This window comes from Sus scrofa, chromosome 7 (genome assembly GCF_054392235.1).
Source record: "Sus scrofa isolate SSC_HxYL_T2T_F1_AM1 chromosome 7, Sscrofa_HxYL_maternal_Yorkshire_Landrace_v2.0, whole genome shotgun sequence".
Taxonomy (NCBI): Eukaryota; Metazoa; Chordata; class Mammalia; order Artiodactyla; family Suidae; genus Sus; species Sus scrofa.
In genome coordinates this window covers 22,212,772-22,234,141 of record NC_139389.1, presented here as the reverse complement: position 1 = coordinate 22,234,141, position 21,370 = coordinate 22,212,772, and the positions used below count along the sequence as shown (strand labels likewise).

Here is a 21,370-nt window from a genome sequence, read left to right as displayed (position 1 = left end):
CAAGTAGTTAATTTCTCCCATTTGGTGGTAATTTTAGCACCTGTAAAACAACTTAGAAAGAGTTCATCAGAGACTATTATCTAGGTACTTCAGAGAGAAGTTACAGCAGAGGACACCGGGGCAGGTGTATGTTCCAGGAAGGCCCCATAGGGTCCTCCTTTGTTACAGTCTATTACTATGGGAGAGAATAATCAGATTAGTCTCTGCTGTATAAGTGGGCTGGGGGTGGGGTGTGCTGGACATCAGATATCACTACCAAAATAAAGTCTGCAGAAAAAAACAGAAATACTCCATTTTGCCCACCTCATCACAAACTGTATTTTTATACTTTCTGAACAAAATTAACCCTTTTAAAAATCTGAAAAACTTTGGTTTAATCAGCTGATGATTTTGAAACAATACTATACTAACCATTGTTTTATGACAAGGTTTATAGTGTGTTCAAGACCGAAAAGATCATAGGAAAAAAAAAAATTCCATTATCAGAAGGGGGGTTATTCTTGAGTGTCAGAAGTTTGAAAATACCATTTAAAAGTTAAAGTAATATATATTTACTTAAAAAAATTTCCCTAGGCTAACAAATCCAGTCAATACAAATATTTTACTAATGAGAAATTAAATACTGTCCTGAAAGGGAAACACATATTTGATTTTTATATGAAAAATCTGCTTTTTCTATAAAAAGCAGCTTACACCCCAATTTATACAAGGGATAAACATAAAATTTAATTTTAAAAGGAAGTAAATATATCCTAATTCATTTACTCCCATTTACAAACTCCCTACCATGGCTGGCTTCTTAAATGTCATTCATCAAGACTGAGATTATTCGCATTGCATTGGATACCCCATGAAAATCAAAACACTTAAATGTAGTTTAATAAAGAAGAGGTTTTTTTTAAAAAAAAAAAATCTCAAAGCGTGCATTTTTAATTTAAATAGTCTGTATCTTTTGGAAGGGGTAGAGGTAGATAAGGTGAAAAATCAAAATACCATTTTTGCCAGGACAGAGCTACGTATCACTAATAATACAAATAATTTTTCAAACTTGAAATTTTCATTTTCCAGGATTATCTTCTGTTCTGTAAACAAAATAGTGATCTATATGTTTCCATAAAGTCCATCCATAAGATATTTAAAATAAAAGCTTCTTATCTATGATCAGTAGAGGCACTCTTGCATTACAGCCATGAGTTATAATTACACTTTTGTAATAACGGCTTTTCACTTTCCTCCCTGCTTCCACTCATACAGCAATATCTCATTCATTACTCTGAATTTTGACATGGAAAATTATGTAGCCAGTGATTGTTCTAAACAACCAAGAACTTACAGATGACTCTAATAAACTTAACCCATAATTTAGTACTAGGAAATTTGTAACTTTAAAATCAGTATATTAATAGGCTAACAAAGAAAAATCGTATGATCTCTGCGAATGCTAAAAAGTCATTTAATAAAATTCAATGTGAATTCATGGTTAAAAGGGGAAAGTCCTGGAACTCCCATCGTGGCGAAGTGGTTGCTGCAGAAGTGCTGGTTTCATTCCTGGCTTGGCCTCTGCAGTGAGTTAAGGATCCAGCATTGCAGCAGCATAGGTCACATCTGTGGCTCTGATTCAATCCCTGGCCTGGGAACTCCCATATGCCACAGGTGCAGCCATTTAAAAAATGGGGGGATCCTAATAGAACAGGAATATATGGATAGTTCCTTTATATGGTTTGGAAAACAAAGGCAAAACTCAGATTAAAATCTCCCTCATGCTTGATGGTGAAACTTTACAAGTACCCTCATAAAAATCCAGCTGAATTTGTTAAGAATAAAAAGATAGTTGAAGTTTCTGTTGTGGCACAGTGGTAACAAACCCAATGAGTATCCATGAGGATCGAGGTTCGATCCCTGTCCTTGCTGAGTCGGTTAAGGATCCAGTGTTGCCATAAGCTGTGGTGAAGGCCAGCAGCTACAACTTCAATTCGACACCTAACCTTTTTTTTTTAGGTGTGGCCCTAAAAAAAAAAAAAAAAAAAAAAAAAAAAAAAAAAACGGAGAAAAAGTTGCTATAACTTCTTTTATTGGTTCTCCTGAGAACAAAGTGATCCACAAATTCCAACTCTCAAAATCTCTTTTAAGGTAGGTTTATCGGCCAGGTTCCTCTCTAACAGCAACATTAAAAAGCAAGGTTAAGCGTAAGAACAGCACAAAACACTATTACCAGTGTTTGCATTGTGTGTATTTTGTCTTTTTAAAAAAGCCCACCAATCTTACCTTGGCCTACTTAAGAGCCATGGTTTCTCAGCTGCATCTTTTTCTCTAGTGAGAAAGACAAATATATTTAACTGTATGGCTAGTATTAGGGAACTCTTTTTAGTACATAAAGGGCAATAAAGTGTTTCCCAGAAAAGCAATTTGAAATTTAAATAAGGGGAAAACATCTTCAAGATCTGTAATAAAGAATTTATTTATTTATTTAGCTAGCTTCTTTAGGGCCACACTTGTGGCATATGGAGGTTCCGAGGCTTGGGATCAAATCAGAGCTACACCTGCAGGCCTACACCATAGCCACTGCCAATGCCAGACCTGAGCTGTGTCTGCGACCTACACCACAGCTCACGGCAATGCCAGATCCTTAACCCGCTGAGCGAGGCCAGGGATCGAACCCAAAACCTCATGGTTCCCATTCGGATTCGTTTCCGATGTGCCACAACGGGAACTCCAAAAATTAATTTATTTATTTAAAGAGTTCTTATAATCAGTAAGAAAAAGACCAACAACTTGGTAGGAAAATGGACGAAGGTTATTATGTGAGTGGCTCACATACACACACACACATACACATACACAAGAGTACAAAAGACTCACATATCAGAGTTCCCATTGTGGCACAGTGGTTAATGATTAATTAATCAATGATTAATGATTAAAAATAATGATTTAGGAGTTCCCGTCGTGGCACAGTGGTTAACGAATCCGACTAGGAACCATGAGGTTGCAGGTTCGGTCCCTGCCCTTGCTCAGTGGGTTAACGATCCGGCGTTGCCGTGAGCTGTGGTGTAGGTTGCAGACGCGGCTCGGATCTGGCATCTGGCGTTGCTGTGGCTCTGGCGTAGGCCGGTGGCTACAGCTCCGATTCAACTCCTAGCCTGGGAACCTCCCTATGCCGTGGGAGTGGCCCAAGAAATAGCAACAACAACAACAAAAAAAGACAAAAAAAAAAAATAATAATGATTTATAGGCACTGATATAAAACATCTCCAAGATATATAGGTCATTGAAAAAAAGCAAGGTATAGATCCATTTGTATAGTGTGGTATGGTTTGTTTCTAAAAATGGAAATACACATATGTAACAAGGTGGCTTTTACCCAACTCTTTGGGAATATCTCAAGCTAGTGTGGTTCAGTGTCAACCAATTCACATACTAGGTAAAAGTGCCCTTCTACATCACTCTGCCTCACTGTCTCTCGTCATAGGGCAGAACTCAGAAGCTTTGGCAGCCTTTTTGCTATTTAACGGAAACCAGCCTGAAAAGAAAAACCAGCCAATAAATTCCTAATTTTTTTTGGCCACACCCTTGGCATGTGGAAGTTCCCAGGCCAGGGACTGAACTCGCACCACAGCAGGGACACAGGCTGCTGCAGTGACAACACTGGACCTGCTGCATCACAAGGGAACTCCCAAATGTCTAATTTTTAACTTAGTCTGCTAAATGCAAGCCAGAAGTACACACTCAATCGAATCTTTCATTCTTTTGTGGATTATTCTGATTCTCCCTGGGGTAAATGAATGGCTCCATGAGACAATGAAGCCCTCAAAGGAAGAGAAGAAAAGAAAAAAAAGCAACTCTTCTGGTTAATAGCTCCAGCCTTTATCCTGCAACACATATGCTTGTATATACACAGAACTTATGGACAGATATAGAAGATGCCAAAAAGAGCTTTCTTTGGGGAGAAGGACCAGGGACTGGGGTAAAAGACTCACATTTTATTGACGCTCCTCCTGCAGTTTGAACATTTTTTAAATCACGTACACGTATTACCTTTAAAGTTAAATGTAACAAAAAATAAACTGCTCAAGAGGTCTCAAAAAGCAGCTTTTTCTCAAGGAACTTATTAACATAACAGGCACAGTAGCACCAGAAAGCCTTTTAATTTGGGTCGTATAAAACTATTGTTAAAAGTCCTGCTTCAAAACAGAAGTCCTTATTTGTCCTCTTTCCCTTTTGTCTTTCGATACACCATCTCTCGGAAACTGGCTAGAATCTTATTCTCTCTCTTCCGTCTCTCTTCTTGGTTAAAGGATGCAAGGGCTCTCTTCTCATCAGCACTATAGATCTGGTTCTCTTTGCGCAGTCGAACAGCCTCCATTCTGCGATGCCTGCTACCACTCATAACATAACCTGAGTATTCAAAAGAAGCAATCTCTTCACTTGTCAACCCAATTTCACCTCTTCGAGGGATACGCTTTCCAGCTTTTACATATTCAGCCATAGCTGCACCTTCACCTGGAAGCAGAGCATGGCCATAGTTCAAAGGCTTCTCATCTTGAGAGATCTGTGTTATAGGTGCTTCCGGACCTATTAGATCCATGTTATCTGCAATCTTTGACTGCTCAATCCAGATACCTTCTGGCAACTCCCCTTCTGAATCCTTATAGTTTGAGTCACTGGATTCTTTTCTAGTCTTCTTGGTCTTCTTTTTCTTGGGCTTTTTAGCTCTGTGTTTCTTTTTCTTCTCTTTCTTCTTGGCTTTTTTGGGTCTCTTTTTATCATCATCATCAGAGCTAGAATCAGTGTTGGAATCTGAATTACTGTCACTGTTATCAGAATACTTCCTATATTTTCTTTTGGACTTTTTCTTCCTCTTCTTTTTTGAATGACTGGTCTTCTTTTTCCTTTTTTCTTCGGAGCTGGAATCTGAACTGCTGGTCTTCTTAGTCTTTACCTCGTCATCCTCAACTGGGGTGTGTTCATCTGAATCCGGCTCAGGAAGCTTTGGAGACAGTCCCCACACCTCAGGAGCTCCCAACTCCCCAATTCTTTCTCTCTCTTTCAGCCTTCTCTGGCGATAGTTCTCCTCCTTCTCCTTCTCGTAGTCTTCTGCCCATTGCCTGTCGCCCACATAGTGATGGTGATGGTAGCGGTATCCCCCATAATAGACAGAAGAGGACGAGGATGAGAAGTTGCGGAGCCCTGGGGACCGCTCCCGAGACCCAGAACCGCTAAGGGAATAAAGAGCGCCAACGCCCGACCCACCCCACGGAGGCCTGAGGCCCTCGCGGCCGCGGGAGTAAAAGTGGGAACGGCCGCCCAAAGGGGAGCGTCTGGCCTGCGCGGAAGGCGGGCTCCCGGACGAGCTGCATCGCCGTCTCCTAGAGCCTACGGTGTCCTCGGGGTAGCGGGACCGAGACACCGGAGCCATCGGCCGCCCTTTCGAAGGGACAGCTACTACACAGATCCCCGCAGGTGGACGGTACCCGCCCACGCAGGCGCGCTAGCAACGGTCCGGCGCATGACTTCCGCTTCCGGCTGGTTGCCAGGCAAGGGCCCCAATCAGCGTTGTGGGCTCTGAGGCTCTTGCTCTGGCTGGGGATGCAGGGTGGCCTCCTCTCCAGAGCAGATAAAGGGGGCGTGGTCGCGCCTATTTTAGGATTTACATCCCCCAACCTGAGACCCGTGGGAATATAAAATGAGGAATTCACATCAAGGAGTCCCTCTACCGTTCAAACACTCCCTTCTCTACCTGGTAATTTGCTTTTAAATGCATTGGTTAACCCTTCTCTTCTCTCACCCTCACTTTCACCCTCTTTATCTTTGCCCCTTGGTGAAAATTCCCTACTTTTCACGGTCCTCTTGTTTACTCCTTACAAAGAAATTTGTTCATAATCTTCATGGCAGAGATATGCTTATTAATGACTATCACATCCCACTTGGAAGTAAGAACTGGAACTTATTTTAAAATCAAAGTTTGAAGTCCTGTCATGGCTTAGCTAAAACGAACCTGACTAGTATCCATGAGGACGCAAGTTTGATCCCTGGCCTTGCTCAGTGGGTTAAGGATCAGGTGGTGTTGTGGCTGTGGTGTAGGCTGGCAGCTATAGCTCCGATTTGATCCTTAGCCTGGGAACTTCCATATGCTGCAGGCGAGGCCTTAAAAAGACAAATAAATAAATAAAATCAAAGTTTGAGCTCTGCATCTGTTAAGTGAGGATGGTAGTGATGACTTTTTTTTTTTTTTTTTTTTGTCTTTTGTCCTTATAAGGCCGCACTCTCAGCGCATGGATGTCCCCAGGCTAGGGATCTAATTAATGGGGCTCCTGCTGCCTTGCTGCAGGCCTAAGCCAGAGCCACAGCAATGCCAGATCTGAGCCGCGTCTGCGACCTACACCACAGCACTTGGCAACGCCAGATCCTTAACCCACTGAGTGAGGCCAGGGATGGAACCGGCAACCTCATGGTTCCTAGTCAGATTCGTTTCCGCTGCGCCAAAATGGGCACTCCCTGTGATGACTTATATTCTTAAATTCATAGTTTTCTACCCTAGAAACACAGGGAAGCATCCAACTCAAACTTGATGTTTTCTTATTTAGTTGATATCTTCAGAAACCTTAGTTTGAGAACCATTTTCTGCACACACTTTGTTCATTCTCCAAAATAGCAAGCATTTCATGCAAGACTTTTTTTTTTGCCACCCCCACCCCCCACCCTCCCACTCAGCTGTGGCATGCAGAAGTTTGCTGGCCAGGGACTGAACCTGAACCACAGCTGTGACCTGAACCACAGCAGTCACAATGCCAGATCCTTAACTCCATGAGTGACCAGGGAGCTCTGCAAGATTATTTTAAAATGTGAATAGAGACTACTGTCATTCTGATTCTCTGTAGTTAAGTTGAGCTGCTCAGTTGACTTGGAAAGTGACAAGCTAAGTCTGAACTTTGGAGTGGTGTGTTGTTTTTGTTTGTTTGTTTTGTTTTTCTTTTTTTGGCTGCCCCTGGCATATGGAGTTCCTGGGCCAGGGATCAGATCCAAGCCACAGTTGTGACCCATGTAGCTGTGGCAATGCCGGATAACCCACTTTGCCTGGCTGGGGATTGAACCTGCATTCTGGTGCTGCAGAGACGCAGCCTATCCTGTTGCACCACAGCAGGAACTCCAGGAATGTTATCTTTTAAGGAGTATCTTGCTGGTGCCAGGAGAATGTTGCTTTTCAGAGTTGAGCAGATATTTCTGCTGATGCGGAGATTTGGTTGCTTAATGCAGATACATAATATACAGTAGGGAGGAGAGAGGATGCCAAAGGGCAGAGAAAGTTTTTTATGTTTAAGTTTTTCTTGTCTTGCCATAAAATACGAATTTTATTTGACAAATAATACACAAGAACAAATTGGATCAATTTCCAGATAAATGACCATTATCTCCTAAGTCTCAGCCCCACACTAGCCCTTCTATACCCCTTGCTGTAATGAATCTGGAAGGCCACAAATTCCACTTCCCAGTTTCTCAATGCTGATGTGCAGAATTGGTGGGAGAGCAGAGGGAAGAAAATGGTTGAAAGCTGTTTGTTTTGTCTTTTGTCTTTTTAGGGCTGCACCTGCAGCATATGGAGGTTCCCAGGCTAGGGGTCTAATCGGAGCTGTGGTAGAAATGAACCTGACTAGTATCCATGAGGATGTGGGTTTGATTCCAGGCCTGGGAACTTCCACATGCTGTGGGAGCAGCTGAAAAAATAAAATAAAAAAATTTTCACCCATAAGACCTGCCATCAGCTTTTTTTTTTTTTTTGCTTTTTAGGGTTGCACCCATGGTATATGGAAGTTCTCAGGCCACAGGTCGAATCAGAGCTACGGCTACCGGCCTACACCACAGCCACAGCAACACCAGATCCAAGCTGTGTCTGTGACCTACACCACAGCTCATGGCAAGGCTGGACCCTTAACCCACTGAGCAAGGCCAGGGATCGAACCCGCAACCTCATGGTTCCTAGTTGGATTTGTTTCTGCTGCGCCACGATGGGAACTCCAGTTTAAAGTTTTAATGCTTTAATTAATACCTGAAACTATAGTTATTTTCTGACAGCTTGGAAATTATGCAATGTGTTATCTGTTTAAGAATTCACTCAGGGAAGCCAGATTAAGTTGCTTACCTGGGATGTGCTTTGCTGTATGCTCTACTAGCTAGATAAATGCTATGGAAAGAAAAACTCAACTAAGTTTAAGTTAAAACTCACTTAACTTTTATAGGGAGTTCCCTAGTGGTCTAGTGGTTTATGACTTAACAGAGTCACTGCTGTGGCTCGGGTTACTGCTGTGGCACAAGTTTGATCCCTGGCCTAGGAACTTTCCCTGGCTCGGGAACTTTTGCATGCCATGGGCATGGCCAAAAAAAAAAAAAATTACTCAGACAAAAGGAATAATCACATGGTTTATTACTTTTATACAAATAATTTACATTAGGATTGTTCAGATTTTTTCACTTAGGCCCTCAAAAATCTTGAAATAGCTTAGAAATTGGAATAAAAACAGGAATATGTAAGTTCCCAGGCCAGGGATGGAACCCGTGCCTCAGGAGCGACTGGCGCCAGCACGGAGACAATGCCAGATCCTTAACCAGTGTGCCACAGCCGGAACTCCCAGGAACCTTTGCTTTGTTCAAATTCCAAGGTCTTAGATTAATGTGGTAAATATAAAGGAATTGCTAATGCCATAAATGAAATGAGAAATGTGGGTAGATGCAGAAATAAAAGGATATTTCTACAATAAAAATGGTATGCTAACAAAAAAGTTCACAGGAAAGTAGTTATCTTCAAGTATTTCTGCAGTAGCAACTCCATTTGAAACATACAAAATAGGAGAGCTGACTGAAAAAAGTTTCCTCGTTTGAATCCGTCTAACCCAATTTTAGCTATCATGAGGAAAAACAAACAAAAAAAATAGACTGAAAAGACAGAGAAAGGTAGATAAGTTTACTGAATGGTTACCGTTCTCATGAGGAATAATTGAGGTGGAACCAAACAGATAATTTTGGTTCATCATTACAAGATCAGATCATTGCTGTGGTACACTTGCATCAGGACACTATTTTAAGACTGTTTTTACGATTAAACAATTGTCATCCCAGTATGCAGAGGTTTTGGCTAACAAAGTGCTTAATCTCCATTTCTCTCTCAATATTAAGCATTTTCATTCTATCCAGCACCTCTTATTTGTATAAGCAGATCCTCACAACCCTGAGGAAAGCTGGCATTCCTACTATTTTTTCCCCCCACTAAAGAAGAAGGCAGAGAAAGAGAATCTTTTCCAAAATTAAGAACACATCTAGGAGGACTGTTCATGAAAAGCTCTTTTCATTTTAACTATTTATTCTACCTAAGTAGAAAAAATATGCTATAACTAGTTACTTATTCATGAAAAAGAAGGCAAAAGAAAATGAAGGATTTCAGCATTGCTTCAGTTGGAAAAAATAGAGTGGCTAATTGACACTAAAATTCCTAAAAACAGTATTTAAAAGCATGAAAGGAGGCATTTTATTCTACTTTATACACTGCCAATATCTTAACTAAGCAACTTATTTTAATGGATCTAACTTTGCCTGAAAATAATTTTTTGACCATCTTAAAAAAATAGGCTAGAGTTAAACCTATTTTATAGGAGTTCCCATTGTGGCACAGTGGAAATGAATCCAACTAGGAACCAACTCAGGTTGTGGTTTGATCCCTGGCCTTGCTTGGTGGGTTAAGGATCTGGCATTGCTGTGAGCCGTGGTGTAGGCCGCAGATGCAGCTCGGATCTGGCATTGCTGTGGCTCTGGTGGCTACAGCTCAAATTAGACCCCTAGCCTGGGAACCTCCATATGTCGCGAGAGCGGCCCTCAAAAAGACAAAAAAAACAAAACAAAAGCTATTTTATAATTTACTTACTTTATAACTACTATTTTATACTTAACACACCTGTTATACACAAAAATAGGGTGTCTAAAAGCCTATCAGCAAAGTAATTTTTAAATCTGAAATCATACAGTACTGCCAGATAGTTCCCTAAATAATATTCTCATCATAAAATGTCAGTGGCTCCTGTTGTCACTGAATCCAATTTCAACCCCTTTGCTGTGTCACTGAAGGCCCTACGATGTACCTACCTCTTCAAACTTGCCTTATTTACTGAATTTGAGAAACTCCTTTAGTCTTTTCAGCTAATATGTTACCCTATCCATGTAATAGTAACAGCACACAGCCAGAAGTAACCTTTGAACTTCCACAGCATTCAGCTCACTCACCATTCACAAGTCATTTATCATGGCACTGCCTTGTTTTTATGTGCAAGTCTTATCAATGTTACCATACTGAAAGCCTAAGCCCCAGTATGTATGCATGTGTGTGTGTGTGTGTGTGTGTGTGCTTCATTCTTTTCACTGTCAGGCATAGTAGGCACTCACAAGTATTTTTCTACCCTATTTCCCTCTTCTAGATTTCTTTTTTTTCTTTTTTGGCCACACCTACAGCATGTGGAAGTTTATGGAGCAGGGATAGACCCACGCCATAGCAGCAAATAGAGCCACAGCAGTGACAACTCCAAATCCTTATCCCACTAAGCCACCAGGGAACTCCTCTTCTAGATTTCTTAGCGAAGTCTTTTAGGTTTGGAAGGCACAGAAAGAGTGAGAGGAGGCACAATGGTCCTTTGTTAATTCCAAAAAGTTACACTTACCAAGTTAAGTATATAATGCTTTCTGGTTTGTAAAAGGCTTTCACACATATCTCTTCACATGATAAAAGACACAAATGCCAAATAAAAATGAACAGTGTTGGAGTTCCTGTCGTGGCAAAGTGGTTAACAAATCCGACTAGGAAGTGTGAGGTTTCTTGTTCGATCCCTGGCCTCGCTCAGTGGGTTAAGGATCTGGCGTTGCTGTGAGCTGTGGTGTGGGTCGAAGACAGGGCTTGGATCCCGAGTGGCTGTGGCTCTGATGTAGGCCAGCGGCTACAGCTCCGATTAGACCCCTAGTCTGGAAACCTCCATATGCTGCGGGAGCAGCCCTAGAAAAGGCAAAAAGACAAAAAAAAAAAAAAAAAAACAGTGTTAAGATCAGGGCTATCAGGAAATATTTAGGAAAAGTAAAGATAAGGAGAGGAAAGAAGACGGCTAGCTCTGGAGGTAATAAAAATATGATTACTTTAAAAGGCTTGACAAGACTAAGTGAAGAAAAGCTAAAGTTTGAACTTAGATTGCAATGAGGGGATAGTCAAGGTGATTAAAGACCATAGGGAAGTGATAAAGAGAGAGCCCTACAGTTTGCAAAGCCCCTAGTCACCTAGGGTACTTCAGAGCAGGAGTCCAGAGAGGGTACTTGAGAACGGAAGAGATGATATGCTGGTGACTGAAAAAAACAGAGTCCAGGATTTCATGAGAAACAATCCATTCTTGGCACAGCCTGGTAAAGCTGGGAGCTGGAGCGAGGCATTCAGGGCCCAGGAAGAAGTTAGCGGTCTTTGAGGAAATTAGCAGACAGGTGATCTGGGTGAAAATAGGAGAATCATGAAATTCTTATTGAGAGTCTTGATCTCACATGTTGATACTTTGGTTGTTGTGGAATCAGTTTGGTCAGATACCCAGGATTCCCAATGTGTTTCTGAAAAGACTCAACCACAGGGCAGTTTTGAAAACATGAATGATACTTGTTATAAATATTGGTGTGAATCCTCTGACCTGGAGGAAGTTTAAGCTTAAGCTGGCATAAGCCTTGATGCACAGTTGGCCCTAGGTCGAGTGGGAGGGATATGGACGGTGTCTGGGCACTTGGTTAGGCCCAAGATAACCAAAAGGTGAGAAACAAGCTATTGAGTATCACAGGATTTATGTCCAGATTCATAATCCTTTTGATCTGGCTCGATAAACTGATTTTTACTTACCTGAGTGTGAAAGGTTTCCCCCTAAGGAGTAGTAAAATTAATGTGAATTAATATAATTAACATAGACAACAGAATGGAATTGTATGGAAGGAGCAGTCTCGCCATGTCTTAATGATAAAGAATCTGTTTAAGGCATTCTTACTATTACTATTATGCTCGTGAAGAAATATGGAATCCTCACTCCAACTCTGATAATCTTCTGTACTTGACAAAAACTATACAAGATTAACCCAGAATCTAGAACCTCAGAGAACTGGACAAACACCAATAGCCTTGGAAAGTCCTCAGCAATCTAGACAACATTAGATTCTCAGAGCTATTAAGGTCGTCTCACTGGTATGTTTAATCAATGTTTATAGCACCTATATGCAAGGCACAATGAGGGGTATAAGACATCATCGATCCAACCAAGTGGTGAGGGGTTCATAAGAGGCAAAATGAACAGTCAGAGCAGCAGCCCCCCAAATCAGAGCCGTTCACCCAGGAGATGTCATAACACACTGACCCAGTATGATTAATTAGCCAGTCTAAAAGCCCGTTTAAGTCCAAAAGGGGAGAACCATTTCAGGTCCTACCTCTTCCGGACCAACTCTCCTGTTGCTTCCTATCAAACAAGGGTTTGTTTGTTTTTTAATCACCTTCTAGGACGCAGAAGAGAATTCATTTCAACCCGACTCTGTATGTTCCAACAAAGAGCTGCTGACGTGTGGTGGTAAATAAAGCCCAGCCCACAGTGTTGTAATCAGCAAGGGCTCCAGGGTGGCTTCAGTTCAATGAAGAATGAGCACCAACTCTAGCACATAAGACACGGGTCATGGTGATAGGATTTTTTTCCCAACGTGGCTTCTCTGATGCTGAACAAGATATGAAGGTCGAGTGAAACCTTTTCCACACGCATCACATGGATAGGGTTTCTCACCAGTGTGGATTTTCTGGTGTTCAATAAGGCTTCTATTCCTAGTGAAGCTTCTCTCACACGCATTACATTTAAAAGACACGGGAGCCTCGACGTTTTGCCACTGGTGCTCCATCCTATCCCGACTCTCCCAGGTCTCACCATGGTCAGGATTCTGAACGTGTTTATCGCCGTGGATCCTCTGATGTCTCAAGAGATGTGAATTCCGCCTAAAGGCTTTGCCGCACATGTTGCACTGGTACGGCTTCTCCCCGGTGTGGATTTTGTGATGTTCGAGGAGGCTGCAACTCTGGCTAAAGGTTTTCCCACAGTCATCGCACTCATAGGGCTTCTCCCCAGTGTGAGTTCTCTGGTGTTTGATGAGGTTTGAACTGTGACTGAAGACCTTGCCGCACTCTTCACACTCATACGGCTTCTCACCAGTGTGGACTCTCTGATGAATGACGAGGGCAGAGCTCCCGATGAAGGTCTTGCCGCAGTCCTCACACTCATAGGGTTTCTCCCCGGTGTGGATTCTCCTGTGCTTAGTCAGGCCTGAGCTCTGAGCAAAGCTCTTCCCACATTCATGACAATAGTGCCGCCTCGTCCCTGCAGCACCTTTCTGCTTTCTTTGTAACCTGCCATCCTGTTCACCAGCTTCTGCACACACAGGAATCTGGCCAATGGCTTCACCCAGGTGGCATGGTACCTGCCCAGGCTCCTGTTCTGGAGGTTCCTCCTCTGGAGGCAGGTCCCTGAGCTTAGTCCGTATTTCACCACCTGAAACAACAAATGGCCAGCAACTGTCAATTAGGCCTGGCCACAGAGGAAAGCTTTGTGATAAGCCCAGGGAGGAGAGAATTATAGAGGTCTATATATGCTGAGGATGAGGATTTAGGTACTGAAATAAAGGGGGAGCACAAGGGTGTTGGGGAGGGGGCAGGCCTGAATGAGAATGGGGCCCCTGGAAGAAGGGTCCAAACTGTAAATGAAGGGATTGGAGGGAAGGTGGTGGGGCCTGAAGGCTGTGCTGGGGATACAGGTAGGGGCTCTACGTTCTAAGAAAGGAGGGTCTTATGCTTAGGATTAGTTAGTAAAGGGCAGAGCAGAAGGTGACAGGAAGCATGGCAAGTGAAAGGACTTCTGAAATGTTCTTCGAGAAACAGGGAAAGTGGGGAGTCAGAATGCACTGACCAGTGAAAGCTGCCATCATTTCTGGCTGTGCCCAGGCAGTGGCAGGATTGGCTAAATCAAAGTGGCATCAATGTTGGGCGATCTGAGCTGGAGCCCCCACTGCGCTACCAATGAGCTATGTGAACTCAGATGCGTCAGGCAATCTTGTGCACCTCTGCACCATCTTGCTAGGGCCAGGCTCTGCCGTCAATCCCTAGGTGACATCTAGATCTCACACTCTACAGTCCCATGGCCCATTTCCCGGAGAGACCCAGCTCTCCTCCTCTGTCAGGGTTGGCAACAGGAAGGGAGGGAAAGAAAGCAACATTAACTGAGCATCTACTATGTACTAAGGGCTGTACCTACCTCATTCCACTTAAACTGACCAGTACACTGGCAGGACAGATTAAAAAAAAGTAAGGCTCGGAGTTCCCGTCGTGGCTCAGTGGTTAACGAACCTGACTAGGAACCATGAGGTTGCGAGTTCGATTCCTGACCTTGCTCAGTGGGTTAAGGATCCGGCACTGCTGTGAGCTGTAGTGTAGGTTGCAGACATGGCTTGGATCCCACGTTGCTGTGGCTCTGGTGTAGGCTGGTGGCTACAGCTCCGATTAGACCCCTAGCCTGGGAACCTCCATATGCCGCGGGTGCGGCCCTAGAAAAGGCAAAAAGACAGAAAAAAGAGCAAGGCTCAGAAGGGTTAATACACTAGTCATATAGGTGGTTAGTAGCTGGGATTCAGAAACAATGGTTCTAAACCCAAACATAATTCAAACAGTTTCTAACAGCCTTAAAGGTTCTAACACACAAAGAAAGCCAAGAAACCTTATGAGAAATCAGTGCCCATCCATCTTACCCAGGGCCATTAGGCTGCCACAGTTCTCCTGCCTTTCATCTCTGTACGAATTCACCTGAGATGAATCCAGCTGTGTCCACCCAGGACTGAGGGTCAGGGCCACATCTTCCATTTTCAGCGGCCTCTGAAACAATAAGTAATCCCACATAATTCCTCTTGCCCAAAATCACTTCCAGAGCTGGGTACACGTAAGGAAGGAACATCCCCTTTACAGGAGTTCTTTAGTTAATTAATTAATTAATTAATTTTAAGGTGCAGCATATGGAAGTTCCCAGGTTAGGGGTCAAATCACAGCTGCAGCTGTGGGATCCAAGCAGCGTCGTGACACCACAGCTCACAGCAATGTGGGATCCTTAACCCACTGAGTGAGGCCAGGGATTGAACCCACGTCCTCAGGGATACTAGTCGGGTTTGTTAGCACTGAGCCACGACAGGAACTCCCACAGGACTTTTTAAAAAAGAGCAAGTATGGCACATGGCACACTTATGCCTACCTAACCCAGTCTCTAATAACATCTTTGTCAAAAAAAAAATTAATGGAAAGAAGTATTATACACATTATGGTAAGTACTTTCATATAAATATCTAAACAGTCTAGAAAGTAAAAGGTTTGAAAACAAGTGGAAAGAATGGAACCATATCCAAACTTTTCAAAATATTTTTTGTTTGCTTTGGCAAAGTGGAGATGGGGGCTTATTTATTATTTATTTATTTATTTATTTGGGGGGTATTTATATTAATGATTTTACAAAACAATGAAATCTAGGTCTGAAGTGGGGGAAAACCAGGGAAAATAGATTCTATAGAGCCTCAAATACAGAAGCCTGAGATCTTCAAGCCGAACATGAAAGAAAGACTGGGTAAGAAATTAAAATCTAAGTTAAGAAAAGGAAAAGGTTGTTCAAAATGTAATATTAAACCTTAGGCTAAGGAGTTCCCGTCGTGGCTCAGTGGTTAACGAACCTGACTAGGAACCATGAGGTTGCAGGTTCGATCCCTGGCCTTGCTCAGTGGGTTAAGGATCGGCATTGCCATGAGCTGTGGTATAGGTCGCAGACGCGGCTCGGATCTGGCGTTGCTGTGGCTCTGGCGTAGGCTGGCAGCTACAGCTCCAATTCGACCCCTAGCCTGGGAACCTCCATATGCCATAGGAGCAGCCCTAGAAATGGCAAAAAGACAAATAAATAAATAAATAAATAAATAAATAAATAAACCTTAGACTAAAAGGACATGCCTTATCCGTTCCTTCATGTTTTAAGTTCCTGGAGGGCAGAGGGCATGACTTTATATCCCACACTTAACAGCAATTGTTTATGACAATTTAAAAAACAAAACTAAATCACCATTACAACAAAATCTTCAGTGTGTATCTGCTAAATTTCCCTTGCTGAAGAAGAAAATCTCATTGATGAAGGAGGTGACCAAACAAATGGGAGAAGAAGAGCAGGGAAGCACAGACAGCCTCCAAGCTAGTAATGAAATAGGAAAATCCTCTTAAGTAGACACTAATACAGATTACAAGCAACCTTGAGATAGCTGAGAAGTCAAACTCCCTATGGCTCTAGGATGAGGGTGGAGGAGGAACAGGGAGAAAGGGAAGCCCATCAGAAGTGAAGAGTGCTGGGTGCTGGGGTAAAGAAGGGCTCCAGCTCACCTGGGACTCCTGGGTGAGGTTGGCAGCTACCACTGCATCTTCTCTGCAGCGCCCTCCCAGGGCAAGCCTAGGAACCTGGAGAGCTAAGAAGGAAAGTTTTGGATGAGATCTACCCTGGCATTCAGCTTCCCTGCCCCCTGGAGTGCAAGTTCAAAAACTGCATTAGGAATTCCCTTGTAGTGCAGGGAGTTAAGGATCCAGCATTACCAGGGCAGAGGCTTGGGTGGCTGCTGTGTCGTAGGTTTGATTCCTAGCCCGGGAACTCCCACATGCCACCGTGCCACCAAATCAAAAAACAAACAAAAAACCCCTGAATAAATAAATTCCCACAAAGGGAGTTTCCACTGTAGCACAGCTGGTTAAGAATCCAACTGTAAGGGCTTGGGTTGATGCAGAGGTTCGGGTTTGATTCCTCGCCCGGGAACATCCATATGTTGTGGGTGTGGTCATTAAAAAAAAAAAAATTCGGAGTTCCCGTTGTGGCTGAGTGGTTAACGAATCCGACTAGGAACCATGAGGTTGCGGGTTCGGTCCCTGCCCTTGCTCAGTGGGTTAACGATCCGGCGTTGCCACGAGCTGTGGTGTAGGTTGCAGACGCGGCTCGGATTCCGCATTGCTGTGGCTCTGGTGTAGGCTGGTGGCTACGGCTCTGATTAGACCCCTAGCCTGGGAATCTCCATATGCCTCGGGAGCGGCCCAAGAAATAGCAAAGAGACAAAAAAAAAAAAAAAAAAAAAAAAAATTCCCGTGAAGAAGTTTATCAAGATTACTTTCCAAAATTCCCGATCCATGCCAGCTCAAATCTAGAGCCTAAAGAGATGTGGTGTGCTCTACAGACACACAGAAGCAATGGGCAGGATCCTTCCCAGGAAATGGAAGTAACATAAAAACAAAGCAAAGCATTCCATTTGAAGTCTTTTATCCTGAATTTTGCTAAGAGGGGATAAGAGGATTTTTACTGTTGTTAAAATTTTTTAGTAGCTCTTCGGGTGCTTTCTACTTTAGCTCAAAAAGACTAGGAAAAGTCAGATAAGCCTGGGCCAGGAAAGGAAGAAATAGGAGTCTGCTTATATAGGACTTGCTGAGATTCAGAGAAGTAAAGGGAACTCCAAGTTTTCCTAAAAAAGGTAAACTTTGCAGGGGCCAGAAAACAAGTTAGGTCAGGCTAGGACCTCTGTTGAGAAATAAAGATTTCATGTTGGCTGGTGTGTCCCAGTGTTTATTGCCTTGGAAATCTGCCCACCACATGGGGGACACTCGGGAACATAGAATAGTTTCCTACTGAGTGATTGTCATCCTATTCCAGTTACAGACCACCCAGTTTAGAAGATTTATACCCTTTGATTTGCAGAAGTCCTACAATTTCTAGAATATTCTGACTGGCTTTATACATTCTGCCTTAAATTCTTCACAGCGCTTACCAATATCTGAAGTTATATTACTAACTTATTTGTTATCATCCTGACTAGAATGTAAGCACCGCTGGAGGAAGAAATTTGTCCTACTGACAAAGCTACCACTGGTACCTACAACACTAGCTATCGCATAGGGAGCCTCCAAAAACATGTTAAATGAATGGAGACCACTGTGTTGCTAAAAAAAAATATCAATTCTTCCCAAACATCAATTTTAACAATCTTATTTACTATGTCCAGGTTTGGTTAGGAAATCTTGTCATTATTGTTTGAAATTTCCCTGTTAGTGTCAGTCTCAAAGTAAAGTAGATTGGTGATGGGCATATAAACTCACTTTTCAAGATTTGTCTTTTAGGGAGTTCCCGTCGTGCCTCAGTAGTTAACGAACCCGACTAGGAACCATGAGGTTGCGGGTTCGGTCCCTGACCTTGCTAAGGGGGTTAAGGATCCGGCGTTGCCATGAGCTGTGGTGTAGGTTGCAGACACGGCTCGGATGCCGCATTGCTGTGGCTCTGGCATAGGCTGGCGGCTATGGCTCCGATTCGACCCCTTGCCTGGGAACCTCCATATGCCGTGGAGCGGCCCAAGAAATGGCAAAAAGACAAAAAAAAAAAGATTTGTCTTTTAGGTAATCCTTAAAAGAATTTATACTGCCCATAAGATAACACTTACCTCTGTCTGGTGAGGACTGGGGTCCCAAAGATTCATGCTTGAGCAGAGCCTTCATTGGCTGAAACTGGGCATTTCGTGACTTCTGAGCTGGTGTCAATACTGCCATCTTGCACCTGAGCAGTTCTTGCCCCTGGTCATCACCTGGGACCTAGAAGTCATTCATTTATTTATTTATCAGACACTTTTATCACACTCTCTATGTGCTATTTCCCAGCCACTATTTATAAGAGCTTTATGAATATTAACTCACCTAATGCAGATAACAACCTTATGAGCTAATCTTTATTATCTGTATTTCTGTAGTGGGGAAATGAGGCACACTGTTTAAGCAAATTGCTCAGCTGATGAGCAGCAATGCTAGGATGGGAGCTCAGTAATGTGTAAGCATTACTCAGTGCTTCTTCATTATATACATTTATGCTTCACGAAAAGTCTTTGGGAATTGGTGCTGAGTTCTCAGAGAACACTCATATATTTGAAAAATGAGGATAATAATTTCTAGCTTACAGGGGTTTGGAGACCAGCAAATAAGATCACAGTGTGAAGGAGTTCCTACTGTGGCTCAGCAGTAACAACCCAACTAGTATCCATGAAGATTCAATCCCTGGCCTTGCTCAGTGGATTAAGGATCCGGCATTGCTGTGAGCTGTGGTGTAGGTTGCAGATGGGGTTCAGATTTGACATTGCTGTGGCTGTGGTGTAGGCCAGCAGCTGCAGCTCTCATTCAACTCCTAGCCCAGGAACTTTCATATGCTGCAGGTGAGTCCCTAAAAAGAAACAAAAACAAAACAAAACAAAACCAGTCCATGAAACACCTAACACAGGGGGCCAGGTACATAGTTTGTCCTCATAAATAAAGGTTTCCTTCCAGATATTTGTAATTAGTTGGATTTCAGATCAATTTCATAATCATTAGCTCATGGGCAGCTTAGAATTTCCCATATCTTTTCTAAAGAATGAAAAGCCTGAAGCTGAGACTTGAAATAATTCTTCTCTGTTACAGGGCTGAGAGCATTAATGACAACTCAAGGACCCTGGTCTCCTGGTCACCAGTTAGAAGCTTTTGGTCTGGTTTTGTACCAGTTGAAAGGAACACAGAAGGGCAGATGATAATGCAAAAGGAAACTAGTCTAATACAACATTCAGGAAGATGCAGATAAAAATGAACCCAAGGGTTTCTAACTTGTGGTCCACAGACTCCCTCCCAGGTATTCCACAAATGTGAATAGGAAAAATAACTTTATTTTTACTACCTTCTAAGCAAAACTTAGCATTTCCTTCAATTATGAATGGAAGCAGCAAACCAAAATGTTATAAACAGCACACAGGAATCTGTCATCAACTGAAACTGCAGCTGTTTTCAAATCACATTACAACCAGGTTTAAAAGCTGTCAGTCATTCATCACCACCCTGGAATTATACTAGGGTTATTAGGCCTGCTGCTAAATCTTTACTTTTAAAAAGCACATATATAACTGTAGCATACATTTAATGCTTTAACTGTATTTCAATACAATTGTGTTCTTTTTAGTCCTTTATGTATTTGAAAATACCATTACGGGCAGGAGTCCAGGAACTTCACCTTATTCCCAAAGATGTTCAGGTACAGGTACAACAAGAGACTGAGAACTCCCGGATCTTAAAGCAAAGCGCCTCACTCTGCTCTTGAGATTTCAGGAAGAAACAAACCGCAGCTTTCAGACACTAAGTCTGCTCTCTCTACCTGTGGCACTGGCTCATCCAACTGCCTCTCCAAATACTCCAAGAGCACCACCACCTCCTCTCCGCTCTCCGGATGCTGCTCCCGCACCCAGCTCTGCAGGTCCCCTGGCAGGATGGTCAGGAACTGCTCGAGCACCAGCAGCTCCAGGATCTGCTCCTTGCTGTGCATCTCAGGCCGAAGCCACAGCCGGCACAGCTCCCGGAGCCGGCTCAATGCCTCACGGGGTCCCTCAGCCTCCGGGTAGCGGAAGCCTCGGAAGCGCTGGCGCAAGTGCTCGAGGCCGGGAGCGGGGCTGCCGGGGGCGCCCGCCTCTGCAGCCAGGGAGGAAGCTTCCTCTTTCTCCACCTTCACCGTCAGGATCCCGGTCCGGTCCTCTGCAGACGGGGCGTCCAAGGCTGCGCTTTCCTTCGATTCCCTAGCCATCCTGGGCCAGGGCGATACGGGGCCTCTCTCTAGTTGGGAGCAGTATTTTTTCGGAAAATTCTTGAAGGATGAGAGGTCTGATAGTGCAGACTGTGAAACTGCAGTGGTCCCCTTCCGCGTGTCCAGGGTCCCAGGACACCCCTGCGGCGCAGCTTGATAGATTGTCGGCTGCAGTCCGTGCCTTTGCAGCGCCCTCCTCTACACCCCACCGCCAAATCCCCAAAAGATGTCTTGGTCAAGAGAGAACACTAGCCTGATGCTGGAGAAAAATTACGGTTGGGGCACAGGAAGGTTCGGTGGGAATCAATGCCACTTCCTGGGCTCTCTAGGAAGCATCTCTCGGTGGTTGTCCACGAGTTAACCCATTAGCAACCAAGCCCTTACCGCCCCTCAAGGGAAGCAGTTAGGGGGAGGAGAAAGAAAGGATGGGACAGGCTCTGTATCTTAAGCAATGAGACTAAATCTTTCAATCCTGTAAAGGTGCTGTTGAGGCTCCCACCATGCTCTGACGTAAGCTTGACATAAAATTGACACTAAAATTCTGAAGAAAGTAGGGCTTCCTGAGAGCTCCAGGCAGGAGGACATTCCTTTTCTCTCAGAGACATGGAAGAGGCTGATCACATCAGCAGGCACTTACTTGGAGAGAGTAGTGGCTGCCC

At 43.5% G+C, this 21,370-nt stretch overlaps 2 protein-coding genes across 4 annotated transcripts; both read right to left on the bottom strand.

Moving 5' to 3' along the window:
* Window positions 1-2,442: 2,442 nt before the first annotated feature.
* On the bottom strand, window positions 2,443-5,485 carry NKAPL (NFKB activating protein like). Its single transcript, XM_001929021.5, has one exon. The coding sequence runs from the start codon at window positions 5,414-5,416 to the stop codon at window positions 4,199-4,201; it is 1,218 nt and encodes a 405-aa protein (XP_001929056.1). The 5' UTR covers window positions 5,417-5,485; the 3' UTR covers window positions 2,443-4,198.
* Window positions 5,486-12,218: 6,733 nt separating this feature from the next.
* Window positions 12,219-20,983, bottom strand: ZKSCAN4 (zinc finger with KRAB and SCAN domains 4). 3 transcript variants are annotated; one of them, XM_021099808.2, is made up of 5 exons: window positions 20,148-20,983; window positions 18,565-18,712; window positions 16,478-16,560; window positions 14,824-14,947; window positions 12,219-13,574 (listed from the first exon to the last, which is right to left on the bottom strand). In XM_021099808.2, exons 2-5 carry the CDS (start codon window positions 18,668-18,670, stop codon window positions 12,712-12,714), a joined length of 1,176 nt encoding a protein of 391 aa, XP_020955467.2. In that variant the 5' UTR covers window positions 18,671-18,712; window positions 20,148-20,983; the 3' UTR covers window positions 12,219-12,711. The 3 variants fall into 3 exon arrangements, with proteins under 3 accessions (XP_020955467.2, XP_020955466.2, XP_084823840.1); XM_021099807.2 differs by having other exon boundaries at window positions 20,289-20,983; XM_084967714.1 differs by lacking the exon at window positions 14,824-14,947 and having other exon boundaries at window positions 20,289-20,983.
* Window positions 20,984-21,370: the final 387 nt, after the last annotated feature.